A 21,029-nucleotide genomic window follows, 5' to 3' on the forward strand; every position below is an offset into this window, starting at 1 on the left:
TGCTGCTGACCCTCACTGAATTTGGCTGTGCTGTGGCTGCCAGAGTGTTTGTCGCACCCAGATACTGCCGTATGTGAGCGGGTTGCAGGTGGGACTTTGGGTAATTCAGGGAGAATCCCAGATCGTGAAAAAGGTGAATGGTGTGGGACATGTGGGCGGCACACAGCTGGGCCGACTTCGCCTGGATGAGCCAGTCGTCCAGATAAGGGTAGACTGGAATGTTTTGTCTCCTTAGGTGTGCTGCTACCGTCGCCAGGCACTGTGTAAACACCCTGGGTGCCGTGGTGACCCCAAAGGGCAGAACCTTGAACTGGTAATGTTGGTTGTGGATGGGGAACCCGTTTTTTGTGTGACGGGTGTAGCGGAATATGAAAATACGCATCCTTCAGATCTAAGGTTGCGAGAAAATCCATTTGACTAAGCAACAGTAGGACCTGCTGCAGGGTCAGCATGTGAAAGTGCTCCGACAGGATGTACTGATTGAGGGGTCTGAGGTCCAGTATGGGTCTGAGGGACCCGTCCTCCTTTGGTATTAAGAAGAACAGGGAGTAAAACCCTGTGCCTCTTTCTTGCACAGGCACAAGCTCGATTGCCCCTTTGTGCAGCATGACGAGGACCTCCTGCTGCAATAAGTGAAAGTGCTCGGCGGACATAGGACGGTGTCTTGGGGGTATGTTGGGTGGAGTGGATGTTAACTCCAGACAATAACCGTACTGTATAAGCTGTGTGACCCACCTGTCTGGTGATGGACTTCCAGACTGGCAGGAACGGTTGAAGTCTCCCCCCGACCGGTGTTGCGTGGTCGGGGGGCAGTGACAAGGCGTCACTGTTTGTTAGTGGCGGAGGACCTGGAGTTGTTGTTTCCACGACCTCTGCCTTTGGCACGGTTTCCACGATATATACCTCGACTTTGTTTGGGGTGTGTGGTCTGCGTGTTGCCCTTATAGTACTGTGTGGTTTGGGAGAGCTGGCCTCTGGAAACACCTGTAGTGATTGAGCGACGAAAAAAAGCACCCCATAACTGCTGGGACTGCAGAGCCCCCATGGACTTAGCAGTTTGTGTCCTTTTTGAACTTCTCCAAGGTGGTGTCCACCTCTGGGCCAAATAGATGATCAGGGTTAACTGTGATTAAGAATGGTGGTCTGTATCTCCGGCTTAAATCCTGAGATTCTGAGCCAGGCATGTCGCCTCAGCATGACACTAGTGTTGATAGCTCTGGCCGAGGTGTCAGCCGCGTCCAGTGCACATTTAGTAGAAGCATTGGATATCAGCTTCCCCTCTTGGATGAGCATCTCAGCTGCCTCTTTGTATTCGTCTGGCAGGTGCTGCAACAGGGTCTCCAGTGTGTCAATGTGCCCTGTCATACCTTGCTAGAAGTGCTTGTGTATTTGAAATGCGCCAGATATTGGCCACTTGAGCTGCCACCCTTTTCCCTGATGCCTCAAACACCTTAGATTCCTTATCTGGGGGAGGAGCATCACCCGTTGTTTGTGAATTAGCCCTCTCACGGGCATTAGAAACAACAAGAGAGTCTAGAGGCAACTGTCCCTTGATTTAAGTAGGGTCACTAGGTGCCGGTTTATACTTCTTCTCAATTCTAGGGTTTATCACCCTGGCTCTCGGAGGCTCTTTAAAGATCTCCCCAGCATGCTTCAAGACACCCTTCAACATAGGCAGAGTCTTGACAGTCCTCCGAGACGGAAAAGGTGTCAAAAAGAAAGTCCACTTCAATGGGGTCAGCATGGAGCTGGACGTCGTGATTTTTAGCTGCCCTTTTAATGAGGGCTTTAAACGCTGCTGAATCCTCTGTAGGCAACGTTTTCACAGCATACATTTGAGTGTCTGGGGTGGAGTGAGGATCACCTGGGTCAGCACCAGCTGCCCAGGGTTAATTGGTATCATCTGGCTCAGTGTAGACAGGATAGCTGTACTCATCACCTTCCCCAGCATCCACATCTGAATAGGTGGGTGAGACATGGCCATGTGGAGAAATTGGTTCCACAAGAACAGGAGTTGAAGTGGAATCCTTTTTCTTCAGTGGAATTTTATAGGACTCCATTGGCTGTTCTGGGGCAATTTTCCGCTTATGAAGGGAAAGTCTGCCCGTTTTGGCATCGATAAAATGTTCTTGCTGTTCTTCCAACGAAGATTGTCGATGCTTTAAGGCCGGGACCACCGTCGTCTACTTCGGCACCAAGGACACCTTCTCGGGCACGTTGGTGACCATCCTAGGGGTGAAAGCCTTTGGCGCCACTTTCGGCGGCAACGTGAAATGAATGGGCGTCGACGCTTTCTGAGGTTTATCGACAGGCTTCGAAGGTTGAGGATCTTTTGGCCCGACACTTGAGGCCTTGTCCTTGATGCGCTTCAGGGAGTCCGCCACTTGCTTGGAGAAAGCGGCGGACGGCTGCGTCGAGTCAACAGAATCCTTCGAGGCACCACTAGGCGTGGACTCGTGGGTTGGCCGGTCTTGGCTGGTCTTGTCGATGCCGAGTCTCGAGAACCTTCAGATCACCGAGCCCTCTGTTGGTGTCGACCGTCTTGGCGCAGACTTGCTAGACTGCCTTGACCTTTGTCTTCGGCGTGCCAGACTTAGTCTCGACGCCCTTGGGCAGTTTCTTCGGATCGACAACGCCCTTCTGCTTCGTCGGTGCAGATAGGTCAGAGGGCTTTGATCCGACCAAAGCAATATGCACTTTTGGTTTCGAGGGGGGCACCAGTGCTTTCACTTGCGTCAAGACCGGTGTCTTCAATTTTGATTTTGATTTCGCAGGGTGCGGCTCAAGAGCAATGTCCATAGCAGAGCCCGAAGGCGGGGCCGTAGAACCCACTGGAAGATCTTGGGTAAGGCCTAGTGGCGATCCCTCGACCTGAGCCTTTTTAAGCGTTTCGGCCCCAACGTCAGTTTCAGTTAGCTCTTCGCTCGAGCTATCTTCCATGGCCCCAAAAGCCCCATCGTCATATCCTACCTAGTCGACGACTTCTTCCGCTTCGAGCATTTCAACGTCCGCGTAGTAGTTGTAGTCGACCTCCGATGCGGGATTCGACAGGTTCTCACTAACTTCCCAGTCAGCTCACTCATCATCCCCGGCATCGAATATGTTCACAGACGCCGGTGCAGTGTGCTGGGCCTCCTGGCGCGCAGCGCGCAGATGCATAAGAGTCTTCTTGGATCAAAATCATGAACCAGCTGGCTTCATCATGATCCGCGACAGACACTTGTTGCACACCGGGTGGACGTCGATGTGGGGATACTTGGAGTTGCACATGGGACATTTCTTGAATGGACTCCGGTCCATGATGGTACGTCGATAAGGTCTGTGGCGTCGACTGGGCCTTCAGCATCGAAAGCACGCGGCTCTCTGGAATCCGGCTCTGAACCGAGCTGGAAGAATCGGGCACCGAACGCAAGACTATACCGACGAAAAAACTAAAGGCCTTTTGGCCTTAAGAAAGTTTTATATCGATTCCGACTAGAGTGAACCAATATACATCCGAACCCAATGGCAGAAAAAAAATAACAATCTGAGGATGGAGTCGATGCCCATGCGCACTGTAGTCCAGGGGAGGAGCCACCTATCTCGTGATACTTCGAAGACTCTTCCAGGACAACAATGTGCAATCATCCGGACCCAACACTAGGCGGCGATCTATGCACAGATATGAATTCAGCAGCCCACATGCCTCGAACCGACACGCAGGGGTACTACTGAGAAAAAATTCTCTTAAGCCGGTCTGACGCCTGGGGGTATTTTTAAGGTAAGGAATCTGTAACTAATCGTCTTTCAGATAGAAAGTGTAGCCTTTATCTTGTCATTTATTTGGATAGATTTTCTGATTTAAAATTGCTTTAGACTGCCACAGGTGAGCACAGATACTGTACATTAACTAATTATCCCACAAAATAGCAGTTTGAAGACAAACCAGTCAAGGCAATTTAGAAAATAATCTACCTTATCATGTAAACCCCAAAGCTAGTATATTTCTACTCACCACATTAAGTATGTAGTCCATCAGGGGGATGGGGATTCGCTCCTCGTTGCCTACAATTCTGCAGAGAAAAGAAAGACAGTTTAGGCTCTCCCACCGGTAACGGATGAAAGAAATGTGCTTTACAATTTCGGGAACAAAAGGAAAAAAGTAAAATTCCCATCAGGTAAGATCACTGCAGGCTAGGCAAAGCTTGTGTTGTACAGAAACAGTTGTGAACAGCATCTGAATACCTAGAGTTATTCTTTAATCTTAAGTAACAGGCAATTAGTTCTTAAATCACTGAGTTTCCACCTCAGAAACAGGAAGCTAAATCGGTATGAGGAGCCCGACTGATTGGAAGATTCAGATTTCATACATCTACAGCCCACCAGGGCGCCTGATTACTTTGCAGCACATTAACACGCCGGATCAGATAAATACCTATGGTGAATTAATATGTACTTGGGACTTTTAGCACTTCAGAATTTTAAGTGCGCTGTTGTCGTACACATCTATCGGGAGTTTCCAGTCACATTCTACTGAACAACTGACTGATCACAACTAGTAACAATCTAGACTACCATGCACTAGGAAACATGCACTCACTTGACAAAGACCGTTAACACTAGAGGATACCTTCACTTCAGACTCTTCTTAAGCATTTAGCTCACACACACTATCACTCACATCATAACTTGTAGGACGCTGGCTCTGTATATACTATACCAAAGTAAGGTATAGTGTGCACAGAGCCCAGTGGATCCCCTAAGACGTACAGAGGTAAAAGTAGTTAACACCTTACTCTCTCTTTGTGGTTGTGTAGGCGAGCAGTAACGCTTTATCAGAGGGAAGTGTTGAGCATTTATTGTACACAGGAAGGCAAGAAATGATTTAACACACTTAACTGAAATCTGGCCAATTTGTTTAGTACAATTATTTAGTTGCAATTTATTTCTAGAACCAAGACTGGTGCAGGTAGGTGATATTACACTATGCAGCAATAATAGTTGAATACTGTTGTATGTAATTTGTTTGGATACAAATAGGTAAATAATACAGAAACAGTTAAAATCACGTTTGTTTCTTTGCATTTATTGTCGGTTTACTTATTAAATTACTTTTTTTTCCAAGTTACTTTCTACTCCGTTTGATATGCCTAGATATCCCACTGGGAGATTTCCTAAATACAAACTAGGTAAAAAAACAAGTTACTTAACTTCGATAACGATCTATCTGTAAAAGATATTAGTTAGATTCCTTACCTTAGAATTAACCCCAGGTGTCAGACTGGATCCGGAGAATTTTTCTTCAGCAGTACCCCTGCGCGTCTGCAGGTGGCGATGTGAGAAAGTGTCATCTTTCTTGCATTGGTATGCCCCCACTTTTTTCTGACTGCTGATGTGCTTTGAGTGTGAACTGGGCACCTGCCAACCAGGTACCCAGGGCCTGTGTTTCTTCCCTAAAGAAGAAGTTACTTCTCTTCGGTAACGATATATCTGGAAGAAACAGTAGTTAGTATTGGATTCCTTACCTTCGAATATCCCCAGGCGTCAGACTGGGTCCGGAAACTTTGGCGTAGCAGTCCCCTGCGCGTCGGTAGGCGTCGTCTGCGGCTCCGCGTCAGTCGTTGAAGTAGTTTGCGCCGGGATGACGTAGCCGGAGTACTTAGACGCCGCTCTCACACGCTGACGTCAGTTCTTATACACAGCTTTTCCGCACCAGAAACGCAGAGCCATGATAAAAACCAACACTGGTGCCATGAAACTAGGTCCCTGAAAGAAGAAGACCTTAACCCTAGATATCGATTCGCAGAACGGTGTGGATGGGTGGGGCGTTAAGGAATCTAATACTAACTACTGTTTTTTCCAGATATATTGTTACCGAAGGTAAGTAACTTGTTCATCTGAAGGAAACAGGTTAGTATTAGATTCCTTACCTTAGAATAGATACCCCAGCAATTCTAACCCCGGTGGTGGGTCTGCAAACCAATAATCACGGAAGGACGGAAATGCCAAAGAAGCCATCCCTTCGGACCAGACTGTCTAGGCAGTAGTGTCTTGCAAACGTGTGCAGCGAGGCCCACGTAGCTGCCTGACAAATGTCCTGCAAGGGGACTCCCCGACCCAGGGCAGCAGTAGCCGCCGTGGCCAGAGTGAAATGGGCCCTCAGCCCAACAGGAGGCTCCTTCTTAGCCAAGGAGTAGCATGCCTTGATACACAACACAACCCACCGAGAGATGGTCCGCTTGTGTACCGCCCGTCCCTTCTTAGCACCCACGTAACCAACAAAGAGTTGGACATCCACCCGGCACGGGCGTGTGCGGTCCAGATAAAACGAGAGCGCACGTTTAGGTCCAGACGGTGGAGCCGCTCTTCCTCTGAGGGATGCGGAAAGAATGTGGGCAAGGTGATGGACTGCCCGATGAGGAAGGCTGTGACAACCTTGGGCAGGAAAGAGGGTCTTGTCCGCAACACAACCTTATCCGGATGGACAGAAAGGAAAGGAGGTTTGGAAGAAGAGCCTGGAGCTCACTCACTTTCCTGGCAGAGGTGATGGAAACTAGGAAGGCAGTCTTCAGAGTAAGAAGGCGAAAAGGACAGTTCTGAAGTGGCTCAAAGGGAGCGCACATCAGATTGGTAAGAACAAGGTTCAAATACCACTGAGGCATCACAAATGGAACAGGGGGGGAAGTGTGTGATGCCCTTCAAAAACCGATTTACAATCGGGGATTTGAACAAAGAGGGCTGATCAGGTAGCCTTAAAAAAGCTGAAAGGGCATAAAGGTAGTGCTTGAGAGTGCCCAGAGCAGAGCCCTGCTGGGCAAGAGAAAGAAGCAGGAAGAGAAGAACCTCAGAAAGAGGGGCAGGGAGAGGATCCACAGCCTTTGCTGTGCACCATGCCACAAATCTGTTACACCTGCAGGCGTATACAGACTTAGTGGAGGGACGCCTGGGTGCCAGAATCACATTACAGACTTCAGAAGGCAAGTCAAATGGCCTCAACTGTCGCCGCTCAATCTCCAAGCATGTAGGTGGAGACTGGACAGGTTCTGGTGGAGGACAGTCCCCTGCTGCTGCGACAGAAGGTCCTCCTGAAGAGTCAGATGAACCGGGGGACCAACAGACATACTGAGTAGCTCGGGATACCAGTACCTTCGTGCCCAGTCCGGAGTCACAAGGATAACTTGGGCCCGGTCGCGCTTTATCTTCAGCACTCTGGCCAGAAGTGGTATAGGCGGATAGGCGTACAACAGACCGCAACTCCACTAGCGACGAAAAGCATCTCCGAGCGAGTGCCGCCTTGGAAATTCCAACGCACAGAACTGACATTGCGCGTTCTCTTCTGTGGTGAATAGATCTAACCAAGGCTCTCCCCACTGCAGAACGAGGCCTTGCGCCACATTCGAGTTCAGACGCCATTCGTGATCCATCATGCACCGCCGGCTGAGTTCGTCCGCCCTGGCGTTCAGAGAACCTGCCAGGTGTTGCACCACCAGAGTCACGCCCTGATGATCCAGCCACTGCCAGAGGCCCGGAGCCTCCTGGCAGAGGGTCCACGACCCCACCCTGCCCTGTTTGTTGCAGTACCACATGGCGGTGGTGTTGTCCGTGAACACCTGCACTACACTCCCCCGGACAGAGGGGAGGAATGCCTTCAGAGCTAGACGAATCGCCCTCAGCTCCAGAAGATTGATGTTGAGCCTGGACTCCGCCGGAGACCAGTTGCCTCTGATCTCCGCCTCTCCCATGTGGCCCCCGCCCAGTCCAGGAGGGACGCATCCGTCACAACTACGTGCTCCGGTTGGGGTAGGAAGAGGGATCTGCCGCTGACCCAATCGTGGTCCGTGAGCCACCACTGCAACTGTCTTGCAGTGCCCTCCGAGATAAAGTTGCCCCGATGCTGGGCCCACTGAAACTTCAGGTCCCACTGCAGAGCCCGCATCAGTCACATGGCGTGATGGACCAGAAGGATGCAGGAGGCCATCAGCCCCAGAAGCTGCAGCGTTAACCTGACAGACTCTGGGATAAAGGCTGAAAGATCGGAATCAGAGCCTGAATATCCTGAACCCGCTGTTCAGGAGGATAAACACATAACTGCGCCGAGTCCAGAACCGCTCCGATGAAGAGGAGCTTCTGAGAGGGACACAGGTGTGACTTCGGCACATTAATGGAGAACCCCAGCAGATGCAGGAGGTCGCCTGTAGTGGGGGACGACTGTCTGGGGCGAGCCCGCCTTCAACAACCAGTAGTCGAGATAGGGGAAGACTGACACCCCTAATTTGCGCAGATGAGCTGAGACCACCGCCATCACTTTCGTGAACACCCGAGGGGCGCTGGTAAGGCCGAAGGGGACTACGGTAAACTGAAAATGCTCGCGGCCTACCGTGAACCACAGGTAACGCCGGTGGGCCGGCAGGACAGGAATGTGAAAATAAGCGTCCAGCAAGTCCAACGCTACCATCCAGTCTCCTGGGACTAACGCAGCTAAGACCTGAGCCAGACTCAGCATCTTCAACTTCTCCTTCCAGAGGTCCAAGATAGGTTGTACGCCCCCTTTGCTCTTCTTGCGAACCAGAAAGTAGTGGGAGTAATAACCACACCCAACTTCTGGCCCAGGAACACGCTCGATGGCCCCCTTGGCCAAGAGGGCTGTAAATTCCTCTTGCAGAAGTTTCAAGTGATCCCCCGACACACGGTGGTACTACAGTGGCATGGCTGGAGGGGTCGCCTCGAAGGGGAGGAAGTTGTCCCTTCGGGCGACTTGCAGCACCCACCTGTCCGATGTGATGATGCGCCAGTGGAGGAGGTGATGGTGAACCCTGCCCCCCACTGGCATTAAATGGGCCTGGAAGCTCGGACTAGGAAGGCTTTGAGGCAGATGCTGCGAGGGTGGATGTGGACTGGCCTCGCCGTTGTCCCCTGGCACCGCCACAGCGGTTACCACGTCCGCCGCCGCGCTAGATGTTAGTCTGCAGCCCGTGGCTGGCAGGAAGTGTGGGGGTGCACTTTCCTTGGCCACGAAAGCAGCGAAAGGCAGCAGTTTGCTGGCATGGAGCCGATAGGCCCAAGGACTTGGCCGGAGCCCTGGAGTCCTTAAAGCGCTCAAGCGTACTGTCTGCCTTGTCCCCAAAGAGGCAACGGCCGTTAAACAGCATGTCCACAAGGGTGTTCTAGACATCAGCCGAAAAATTGGCGGACCTCAGCCAGACGTGGCGGCGAACCGCCACCGTGGTTGCAATTGCTCTGCCTAGCGAGTCGGTGGTATCCAGCCCACATCGAATGGAATACCGTGCCGCATCTCGCCCCGCGCAAGTGCTTGGGAGAGTTTCACCCAAGCCTCCTCCGAGCATTGTGGCAGCACGTCGGCGACCGTTTCCCACAGAGAGTGGGTATGACAGCCCAAAAAGCAAGCAGTGTTGACCGACCGCAACCCCAAACTAAGTGAGAACATCTTCCTTCCGAACTGTTCATACCTTTTGGATTTCCGATCAGGGGGAGCTGTCGCGAATGCAGTCTTGGAGTTAGAGGCCTGGATAACCAGATTCTCGGGGGTGGGCTGGGGTGGGATGACAGGAATCTAGGGTTGCCCGGGCGGTATTGTCTGGCCACGTTCCTATCTACAGGAGGACCTGCAGCGGGCCTGGACCAAGTGCCCAACAGAACGTAGTAAGGGCCTCATTGAACAGCAGTAGAGGCTCCGAAGAGCTTGCCTGCGGTTGGAGGACCTCAGGGAGGTGGTTAGTCCTCACGGCTGCGAGCCGACTGGACTACGGAAACACCCTCTACGCAGGTACTACCGCTAAACTCCAGAAGAAACTCCAACGAATCCAAAACGCCTCAGCCAGGATCATATTAGACATCCCGCGTAACGAACACATCTCTGGTCACCTGAAAGACCTCCACTAGCTACCAGTCAATAAGAGGATCACTTTCCGACTGCTAACCCACGCACACAAATCACTCTACGACATCGGACCAGAATGCCTCAACTCACGACTGTCCTTCTACACCCCCTCCCGCCAACTACGTTCTTCCAGCCAAGCCCTCGCCACTGTACCTCGCATCAACAAGACAACCATGGGAGGCAGATCCTTCTCATACCTGGCTTCTAAAACATGGAACTCACTCCCCACTTACCTTCGCCTTACCCAGAACCACCTAGCATTCAGAAAGCAACTTAAAACGTGGATATTTGACAAGTAATCCTCTTCCCCTCCCTAAGCGCCTTGAGACCCTCTGGGTATGTAGTGCGCTATATAAATTCTCTGACTTGACTTGACTTGTCGGGCGAAGTGTCCAAGACACTGGCCTCCCCTAGCTCACCTGCCCAGTCCTGAAACTACTGGCACTCCCGTACCCCTCCCAATCCTCCTCGCCCTACATCTCCTGTTAGTCAGGTGCAAAGGATGGGGCCGGATCATAGAAGAATTGCTCCTCGACGTCGTTCGATGCAGTTCCGACGTCAGAACCGGATCGAGAGGGGGAGAAGAAATCGGGGACGATGTCTGGGGGCGACACCCTAGGGGTCGCCGCTGGCGGAGGGGTCATGAGGTCGACGGCACCGGGGCCGAAGCAGTCGACGGCGCCGGTGCCGAAGCCACTAGCCCGCTAAGGCACCCAGACAAACCTCCGGGGGCCCGAAGGCACCTCCGAAGGGCCCGGAGGAGAGCGATTCCTCAGGGCCACGAGGAATGCAGAGATCTCCTCCGGCGTCGCGTTCAACCCAGGGATGGGCGGGTATGGAGCCGCGTGGGCGGTGTCGCCGGAACCCCCGGCCGCGTAGCGTGAGTGTCAGGGGGAGTCAGAAGAGCGATGACGCCTCTTCGACTTCTTGTGCCTCTAACCTGAGGACTTGGAGCCAGAGGAATGGTGACAACTCCCGGAGCTATGATGGCTCTGGCCCCGCAACCGGTCCCTCGACTTCCTTCCGGACCGGGACCTCGAACGGCACAGGCAGACTGCCAGAGCTCGAGGCGCTTGCGGGACCGCTCCCGCCTAGCCTTCGACATCGAGGCCCGGCAGTTGGGGGACGACTTGTCGTGGTCGGCCCCAAGGCAATACAGGCACCAGCGGTGGGGGTCAGTAACTGACAGTCGGTTGCAATCTGCACAGGGCTTGAACCTGGGCATCCCTACCGGCACCGATAGTCTTTCGACTCGAAAACAGGATCAAAAAGGATCGAAAAAGTTAGTAAAAAAGTGACGGAGTACTGCTTTTTCCGGATCTGCGCTTGCTGGCATAGAAAAAAAGAAGAACTGACGTAAGTGTGCGAGGGCAGCGTCTAATTACTCCAATGACGTCATCCCAGCGCCGACGACGGACGCGGAGCCGCAGAGGATGCCTACCGACACGCAGGGGTACTGCTACGCAAAACTTTCCGGATCCAGACTGACGCCTGGGGATATTCTAGGGTAAGGAATCAAACACTAACTTGTTCTTTCAGATGCCGGTTTTTTAAAACTTTTAGCGTTCTCAGGTGGTGGAGAGAGAACAGAAGGCACTTGAGACCCCTTCTTTGTAGAAACCACCTTGTGAGAAAGTGGGTCTATATATACTGGACCAGAATCGGGTCAGTGTGTATAGAGTCCACAAACCCCATAGATATAACAGAGGTTAAAGTCGAGGCTGACCTTACTCTCAAAAAGTGGTAGCTTGGTCTAGCAGTAAGGCAGTACCAGAGGACAGTGTAAAGCATTTGTTGTACACACTCAGTCAGCAAAAGGTTTCACACACACAAAGACTGAACTCCAGACCAATTGTTTATATCAAACGATAGTGGTTTTATTTTTAGAACCAACAGGTATCAAAATATACTTTTGATACGAGTACTCTCATGTAATTAGTTTGCAAAGGGGCAATAAACTTTGTGAACACAATAGATACAGGGGTTGCAGTAGGCAATACAATTCTAAACACTATAGCATAGAGCTCAATTGGTTTGCATCAGATTAGTACACTTGATTACTTTGTAGATTACTTTAGCAGTTCCAGGACTGGATCCTAGATTCAGTCCTGGGGTCTAAGCTGAAACCAATCCAGTAAAAACGTTTTAGTTATTGTAGTGATTTTTCAGGAATATAAAGCGGTTTTTAAAGTTCACACTTAGAAACTTTTCAATGACAATCTGGCAATGTTATCCAATGGGAGAAAATTCAGGTTGCAGGTAAAGCACGATCTCGTTACTTTTGTAATCCAGTACTGGGCTCCTAGGTCCAGCACTGGGGTCTCAACTTAAAATAGGTAAGTCATTGTGTTTTAGTATTTCGTATGATTTTTAAAGAATATTTAAAGTTTTCAAAAGTAGACACTTGGAAGAAATTTCATAGAAAGGCAGACAATGGATTCCTATAGAGAAAATACAGATTACTAGTAAACCCGGTAAGGATTACTTTTTCGATTCAGTACTGGGCTACAAGGTACAGTACTGGCTTCTCCCCGGATCACAGGTGAGTATTTCGGAATTCGGGTTATTTTATATAAATAATTTTAGTTTTCAAAACTTCACACAAAAGATTTTTCGAGTCAAACCAGTCAATGTTATCCAATGGCAGGTAAGTGAGTTACTGGTTTCCAGGTGAGTACTCGACTGGTGAAGTCAGGGTTCTGGGCATAGACTCAGGGGTCCCTCAGGGTCGGGTAAGAACAGTTGGTTCACCCTCAGCAGCACAGGGGCGGCCAGGTGCAGAGGTAGTTAGGCCTAATGTTATCCAATGAGGGAAAGGGGGCCTTTGGTTGGTGGCTGCTGGCTAGCAGGCCACGCGGCTGTTGGAGCTGGCCTTCTGGTCACTTGCTCTGGGCAAAGAGAGAAGTAGGATAGGCCAAACGTTGCACGGCCAGAGGCACTCGGGCAGCGGGGTGCAGGTTGCTTCTGAGCCGTCGGGCACAGAGGGCCGTGGGGCGCTGGGTACAGGGGTGCCGTTTGAGGTCGGGAAATCTTACCCCCTGCTGGTTGCGGTGGGAGGGGTCCTTTGTCCTGAGGCTGCAGGCGTCTGGGTCGTCGAGGAGGGTCTTTGGGCACTGGACTTCGGGTCCTAGTCGACAGAGAGAGAGGGGGGGGGGGGCGGACTCGGCAGGGTGTAGAGTAGGTTGGTCAGGAGCTTCCTGGCTGGGTGTTGCAGCAGAGCCTCTGCTGAGGGGAGTCCCAGGTTATCCCAAGGTTGCTGTCCGCAGGAGTCGCCGGGATTAGGCAGGAGCAGGTTCCAGGATCGACAGGCCGGTACTGCTGGGGCCAAGTCAGTTGTTGTCGTCGTCCTGTTGGCAGCTGCATGGCGGGTCTTCTTCTTGATCTTTTTTCTTTTATCGGGATCTGAGGAAGGAAGGTTCAGGGAGCCCCTAAATACTGAATTTAGGGGTGTTACAGGTAGGGCAAGAGGAGGGACCAATAGGTACCTGTCCTGTGGCGAGTACACCCCCTGCCTGCTACTCTCCTGTGGGAGGGGGAGGGGCAGGGGCCTAGCTGTGATTGGACAGGGCTCCCCATCTTCAAGATGGCTGGAGCTCCGGGTCGTGCTTCACCTAGTCTCCCACACCTGAGGGGTGGGGTTGGCACAGACTTGCACACCCCCTTTCCTGGCGTTGTTTTTCCCGCCAGTCTTCCCGGCAGAGTGGGGGTCAGGACTGGTGGGGGCCCAGACGTGGATTGTAGGTTAGGTTTTCAGGGGGCATCTCTAAGAGGCCCTCTGGTGCATTTTACATGAAATCACACACTGGCATCAGTGCGGGTTTAATGTGCTGAGAAGTTTGGTACCAAACTTGTCAGCCTTCAGTGTAGCCATTATGGTGCTGTGGAGTTCGTGATGACAACCTCCCAGCGCCATATACTCTTAATGGCATCACTACACTTACAGTGCCCAGGAATGGTACTGTAGGGGCACAGGGCTCATGCACCTGTGCGCACACCTCTGGCTTAGGGCACCCAGCTAGAGGGGTGACTGAAATATGCCAGGGCAGCGGGTTCTGTGGGCTTGGCACACAGGGTTTTGTGCCATGTTGACTGTTTAGTTCTGTACTTAGACACTCAACCTGCAAAGACAGTGTGTGGGTGTCGGGGTACAGGGCCCCTGAGGGTGGCACAGTAAGTGCTGCAGCCCTCAGGGGTCTTATCTGGTCACCACGCTCTGGGTACCATTTACTAGGGGCTGACAGGTGGCAAGAGATGCCAATTGGGTTTTAGTTACAGCACAGTTTTAGGGAAGGAACAGGTTGACAGGAGCCCAGGGCACACTCAGTCAAAGCACATCAGCAATCAGAACAAAGTGGGGGCATACCAAGGCAAGAAAGATGGCACTCACAAATCCCAAGTTGTAGAAAGAAATCTGAGCAGAGCTCCGAGGAGCCTTCCTTAGCACAACGTGCAATAGAAAATCTGAGGCTCTCTCAGGAGGGTTCTATGGGGTGAGGCTATTCGGATTGGTTGTTGCAACTTTTTGGTCTCTTTTACAAAAAGAGGTGGATATTCTACGAAATGAGAGGAGGCCTAGGCTTTTTTCTCTTTTGTACCTACTGCTATGGTATTTTCTATTTACCGAGGCTCCCATTCCAACGACGGAGGAATGATACAAAACATGGGAATCTATGAAAGTTCCAATACTGGGGCAACCTTAACGCTGCCAGCCGAGTACTTACCAAAAGACAGATAACTTGATTCTCCATAGGTTAACATTGGCTGGTTTCACTTGGGAAAATTCTTCTAAGTGCTGATTTTCACAACTTTCAAATATTCCTTAAAAATCGTCCAAGTACCAAAGACTAAATTACTCACTTGTAATCAGCAGAGATCACAGTCCTTTATCTATGAGCCCAGCACTGAACCTGAAAAGTAATTATAACCGTAATGTATTGTTAACTCAATTATCCTCCATAGGAATCCATTCTCTGGTTTTACCAGAAAACTTCTGTCAACTTTCCAAACTTACAAATATTCCTTAAAAATCGCCTGTGTAACAAACCATTTCTTTCAACTGTTCCCAGGAAATGCACCAGGGCTGAATCCAGGATCCAGCCCCGAGTAAGAAAAACATGCGTAAATTGATTTTATTGCATTTATTAAAAAGTACCCATTTGAGCTCAATGTTATTTTGTTTTTAAACTTTAATTGCATATTGCAACAACTGTAACTATTGCATTCCAAAGTCTATTGCTATTTAAAAGTATTCAGTTGCAACATCTCATTCTGAGAAAGTATTGGATACCTACTGTGGCTCTAAAATAGAGTAACTATATACTTTTATATACAAAACAATTGGCCTGGACTTCAGTCCTTGAGTGTGAAACCTTTTGCTGACTGAGTGTGTACAACAAATGCTTTACACTGTCCTCTGATACTGCCTTCCTGCTCGACCAAGCTACCACTTTAGAGAGTGAGGTTATATCTAACTTGAGCCTCAGCCAAACCTCTGGGGACAGTGGACTCTATGCACACTGTACCTTACTTTGGTCCAGTATATACAGAGCCAATTTCTTACAGCAAGCTCAGAGTGCCTTTGGAGTTTCTTTTGAACAGAGCTGATGTTCAAAGTAGATATAGTCTTTGTTGAAGGCAGTCAGTCCTCCCAGGGGTTCTGGAGGTCTCTGGCTGCAGGACAAGGTTACCTTTGGTGCAGGATCCCTGGATGCTGCAAGACAGGCCGGTAGGGCTGGGGTCAAGTCAGTTCTTCGCTGCAGTCTCCTCTGCTGGGTGTCTTATTTCGTCATCCACGGTAGGTTGCGGGAATCTGCCTTCTTGGTTCAGGGCTGCCCACTAACTACTGTATTCAGGGGGCGTTTTAGGGGTCTCTAGGTCAGTAGCCAATGGGCTACTGACCTTATGGTGACTACACCCTTTGTGTGCTCAGCCCAAGTGGGGGAGTGGGCACAATTCCTGATCGGAGAGTGCCTGCCATCTGCAAGATGGCAGACACTAAAGAATGACCTTCAACTGCCGCCTCCCCCCCCTCTTTGAGGGGTGAGGTTGGCAGAGGAGGGCACACCATCGAACTGGCTAATTATTTCCTCCTGTCGTCCCGCTGAAAAGAAGGGGAGGAAGGGGGGCCTGTGTGAGAAAGTACCCTCTTTCTGTTTGGTAGCCCACACTTTTTGCTTAACTGCTGATGTGCTCTGGACAGTGTTAAGCATTTGTTGTACACACTCAGTCAGCAAATGAATTCACGCTCTCAAAGACTGAACTTCAGACCAATTGTTTTGTAGCAACAATATTTTTAGGTATTTTATTTCCTAGAACCAAACAAGCCAGGCACTGTTAAGTGAGAAGTACTTTGCAGTAAATATACAGATTCTAACCGTTAGGATTAAACTGTAAATTGACTGATTTGATTACAGTAGTGTTACTGATAATGCAGTGCTTTTCAGATTACAGTACATATACTTTCAATGGAATTTTTAGTAAGATTACAGGTAAGTTACACTTTTGGATTACTTTTCTTACTCAGTAGTATACCTGGATACTACTATGGGACGTTTTCTGTACACAGGTAAGTAAAATCGTTTTTGATAAACAGTACAATTTTAAAGAATTTCTTTAGGTTTTCAAACTCCACACTTGGAAACATTTCCAAGAAAAAAAACAGTCAATGGTATACTGTAGAGGAAAGGAATATGCTACTTACCAGTATGCATCTGTTCTTGGCATGTAGGGCTGCTGACATTCATATCTGTGCATAGATCGCCACCTAGTGTTGGGTCCGGATGATTGCACATTGTTGTCCTGGAAGAGTCTTCGAAGTATCACGAGATAGGTGGCTCCTCCCTTGGACTACAGTGCGCATGGGCATCCTCTCAATGCTCAGATTGTTTTTCGCCATTGTGGCAGAGATGGAGTATAGTACAGTAAGAGATATCCATGCAAAGAGTGAATGCTGCAGCTGCGACAGGCACCGGGGAGGTGGGTGGGCGGGCGATATGAATGTCAGCAGCCCTACATGCCCTACATGCCAAGGACAGATGCATACTGGTAAGTAGCATATTCCGTTCGAGGCATGTGGGCTGCTAAATTCATATCTGTGCATAGAATGTATAGCAGTCTCTCCCTTAGCGGTGGCTACCTGTGTCAGCTGCAGCAGTCTGAAAAAGTTTTTAGAACAGCCTGTCCTACAGCTGCTTGCGGTTTTGAATGTACATTTACATAATAGGGTTTTGTGAAAGTATGTATTGTTGACCATGTGGCTGCTCTACATATTTCCTCTAGAGGAATGTTTCCTAGCAAAGCCATGGATGCCCCTAGTTTGCATGTAGAATGCGCTCTTGGGGGGGGAACTGTTAAGGTGTGTTTTGCTTTAATGCACTTAACTATCCATCTGGCTAACCCAGATTTTGAAATGAGGTTACCTTTGTGTTGTGGTGAGAAGGCAACAAACAATTGTTTAGTTTTTCGAAAATCCTTAGTTCTATCAATGTAGTATAGAAGTGCTCTTTTTACATCTAGTGTGTGTAGAGCCCTTTCAGGTACTGACTGGATTTGGAAAGAACACTGTCAGTTCTATTGTTTGATTGATATGAAAATGGGATACCACTGTGGGCATGAATTGAGGGTTTGTTCTAAGAACTAACCTATTTGCATGTATTTGGATGAATGGCTCTTCAATAGTTAGGGCTTGTAGCTCGCTAACTCTTCTAAGTGAAGTAATTGCTGTAGGAAGGTACCTCCTGACTATGGTTGCCCCCAACTTTTTGCCCTGTGTTTTAGCTGGTTTTTGACATAGTCGACCTGGGACCCTGCCAATCAGGACCCCAGGCCTACTGCTCTCTCTGTAAAATGGATTCCATGTACCTTAGGTGCATTTCCAATTGGTACTGGGCCACCCCATCAGACCCTGTAACTCAGGGCATGGGTGTACCCAGGGCCTACCAGGGGCTGAAGCATGTATTATGCCACCCCTGGCTGGCCTCCTAAATTTGACACAACTGGCTGCATGACAGCTGGGGCAAAGTCGTGTAATCACCCTTTGCTGTAGGTATAGTATACCTATATCTAACCCTAAAATAGACACACCGATTCCCATCAGTCACTCCTATGGCAGGCCTTGACAATCCTGAAGGCAGAGTGCTTGGAATCGTGTGAGATGGTGCTCTGGCATGAGCTGAGCCTGTCTGCAGCTTGCGGAACCAAGTCCTAATAGCTGTTCCATGATATCGCATACCATATACTCTTAAGTGCATTATAATCCTCGCGGTTAAATGCTAACTTTGGTATTGCTTTATCAAAACATGTCGAGTAAGGTGTCATACGAATTGGAATACTAACCCCTCGCCAATTCTGGCGACGGGGTTAGCATTCCACCCTTCTAGAGGGACACGACATGTATGTAACTGTGAACCCCGGTTAAAGTTAAACGAAGCCTCAGCTTCACAAAATGGATGCTGCCACCACAGACACGAGTCTGACCCCCTGAAGCTGGGAGTCCTTCCAGCGAGGGGAGCCTGGACAAAGGGTTTCCTGTCAGGGGCGGTGCTAGCACCGTCCCAGACATGGTTTTGTGTATCCTGGGTAGGCAGGGCTTTACAGGAAGGTGACTGCTGAGTGGCACCCCGGTGCTCACTACGCATAGGCCGGTCAGAACCAGTTCCAGGGGCACACCAGCCCCTGGCCTGGGGAAAGTCCGGCATGGCAGAGGGGTGTAACCACCCCCCTCCTAGTCCCACCCATAGGCAGGACCTAGTCACCGGGTCAGCCCCCTTTTTTTTTAGTATAAAGATGGGAGCGGGCCCCCTGTTCAAATTAGATCATCTTTGGAATCAAGACCCGACTTTCTGCGAAAGACATCAAGATTTCCTTCTTCAAGATTCTCCCTTGTGGCTAAGGAGTAGTCACCCTGCATCAAGCGGGCACCATCCTAAGAACACTGCGGTCTGCTACAAGTCCTTCTTCACGAATCCGACGACCCAGCTCGACGAGACCCGGCTTCCCTGGCACCTCTGACCTCTACTCACCTCTACAGCAAAGCTGAGAACTGTGAGTGCGACGAGACCTCGAGGGACCGACGATCGCCAAGACTGCACGACTTCTTTGCAACAAGCCCACCGTGTGCTCCACTGGTGAGTGCTTTGGGGTCCGAGAAGCCCCAACCCTGAGCAGCTCCAGCACCGAAGATCAGCCCTCCAGCATCTCCACGATCTGCGTGGGGCCCTTCTGCTTTTGCCTGCTCACCGCGCTGTGTGGCTACTAGCCGGCTGGCTTGTGGCCTTCTGCACGACGCCCGACGACATCACTGCTGCTGGTCTGGTTGCTCCAGACTGGCCCTTGCTTCCTTCTTCAAGAGAGGCACCCCAGACCCTCCTGGTCCACTCCAGACGCCATTTTGAGTCCACCGCGTGGGCTTGAATTTGCCAAGGCTTTGTTGCCCAATCCTGGGTCCAGCGACACCGACAGCTTCATCCATCGTGGGACAGCTCGCTCCTCCATCCTGGTCGCCGACAACGCCTCCTGGTCCGTGAGATCTGCGAGCACAGCGTCACCCACTCACCTAGTCGAGGTGACTACCATCCGGTGCCCTCCTGGTGCCACCCGACTACTGGCTAGTAGTCTCGAACTTGGTCCCCTCTGCTTTCAGGTGTCATCTTCCTTCGATCCAGGCTTGGATCCATCGAACTTTCTTCACTGGTCGCCTGCCAGCAACTTCTTTCTTCCAGGCTCCTGGTCCGTCTACGAGGATTCCCGACGTCTTTTGAGACCTATGCAGCTGCAGCCCCTGGGCTAGGTAACTTCGGCATTTCGGTGCCCCAGCATAGCCTCACTATCCAAGGGTCAGAATCCACTTTCGTTTTCCTCCTACCAGGTCGGATTCGCCCGAGAACACTAACTTTGTCTTTACTAGCTACCATAGACTTTGTCCCGCATCACGCGTGAGCGTGCACACCCTGCACCCGAGTCCCCTGGGTCTCCTAGAAGTAATCTGAAGATTCTATAGTCAAGATCTAGCGATTCCAAAGCCTATTAGTACTGTACTTACCTGCTAGTAATTTCGCATTCCACTTTCAGAGTATATGGTTTTCCGTGCCCCTCGGGCATTTGTATATACTGTGCTAACTTGAGTATTTTCGTAAGAGTTTTGTTTTGTGCTTAGTACCCTGTCCTCATAAAGAGTACAGGGCTGTTGTGATTCTTAATAAATATCTTGTTTATTTTCATAACACTTGTGTGGTGTCCTTTCACTTGGTATTCAAGGGGTATATGTGTGGTAAACAGCTGGCTTAACACGCCCTCTCGAGTCTTTAGCCTTAGACTGCTCGTATCCATGCTACTAGGATAGCTGGTCTATAAGGTTGACTTACAACCAATCATCAATAAGGGTTGCTGGACTGATACATAGTGTTCACTAGAATAGTGAGCACTGCATATCAGGCCACCTCCTCACAATTGCTACTAGAAATGTCACTTTCCATGTTAAAAATTGTAAATCACATGAATGCAATGGCTCAAATGGTGGTCCCATTAGTCTGGTTAAAACAACGTTTAGGTTCCAGACAGGTGAAGGTGGGTATTTTGGGGGAATTATTCTTTTGAGTCCCTCCATGAATGCTTTAATTGCAGGCACTCTGAATAGCGAAAGATGCTGTGTTCTGAAGATAAGCTGCAATGGCAGCTAAGTGTATTCTTATAGATGAATAGGCTAAATTGCAACGATGTAGGTGCAAAAGATAGCAAATGATATTTTGCGTTGAAGCATCTAGTGGGTTTATGTCATTGTTATTGCAGTAAATGACAAAACGCTTCCACTTCGCAGCATAACCAGCTCTGGTTGCAGGTTTTCTTGCCTCTTTTGATAATGTTCATACAGTCAGGAGGTAAGTTTAGGTACCCAAACTCTAAGACTTCAGGAGCCAGATTGCAAGGTTCAGTTGTTGCGGATCTGGGTGCTGTATGTCTCCATGGCTGAGTGAGTAGAGTGGGTGTTAGCCGCAGCCTTTGATGAAGCACCACAGAAAGTTCTAGGAACGTTGTATATCATAGTTGCCTCACCCATGTTGGAGCAACTAGGATCAGGGTCAGTGAATGCTGGCGTAGTTTGCATGCCACTAGCGGTATTAACGGTGCTGGGGGGAAGCGTACGCAAATCTGCCTG

General features: G+C 50.0%; 1 protein-coding gene across 2 annotated transcripts in view; it reads right to left on the minus strand.

The window, feature by feature from the left end:
• Positions 1-21,029, minus strand: part of HUWE1 (HECT, UBA and WWE domain containing E3 ubiquitin protein ligase 1) — a 1,800,886-nt gene that overhangs the window by 1,367,209 nt on the left and 412,648 nt on the right. For both annotated transcript variants that reach the window (XM_086940169.1, XM_086940170.1), the window contains one exon: positions 3,995-4,052. In XM_086940169.1, the coding sequence (XP_086796295.1) occupies positions 3,995-4,052 (58 nt within the window). The remainder of the gene's footprint in view (positions 1-3,994; positions 4,053-21,029) is intronic.

Source organism: Lissotriton vulgaris, chromosome 10 (genome assembly GCF_964263255.1).
Source record: "Lissotriton vulgaris chromosome 10, aLisVul1.2, whole genome shotgun sequence".
NCBI lineage: Eukaryota > Metazoa > Chordata > Amphibia > Caudata > Salamandridae > Lissotriton > Lissotriton vulgaris.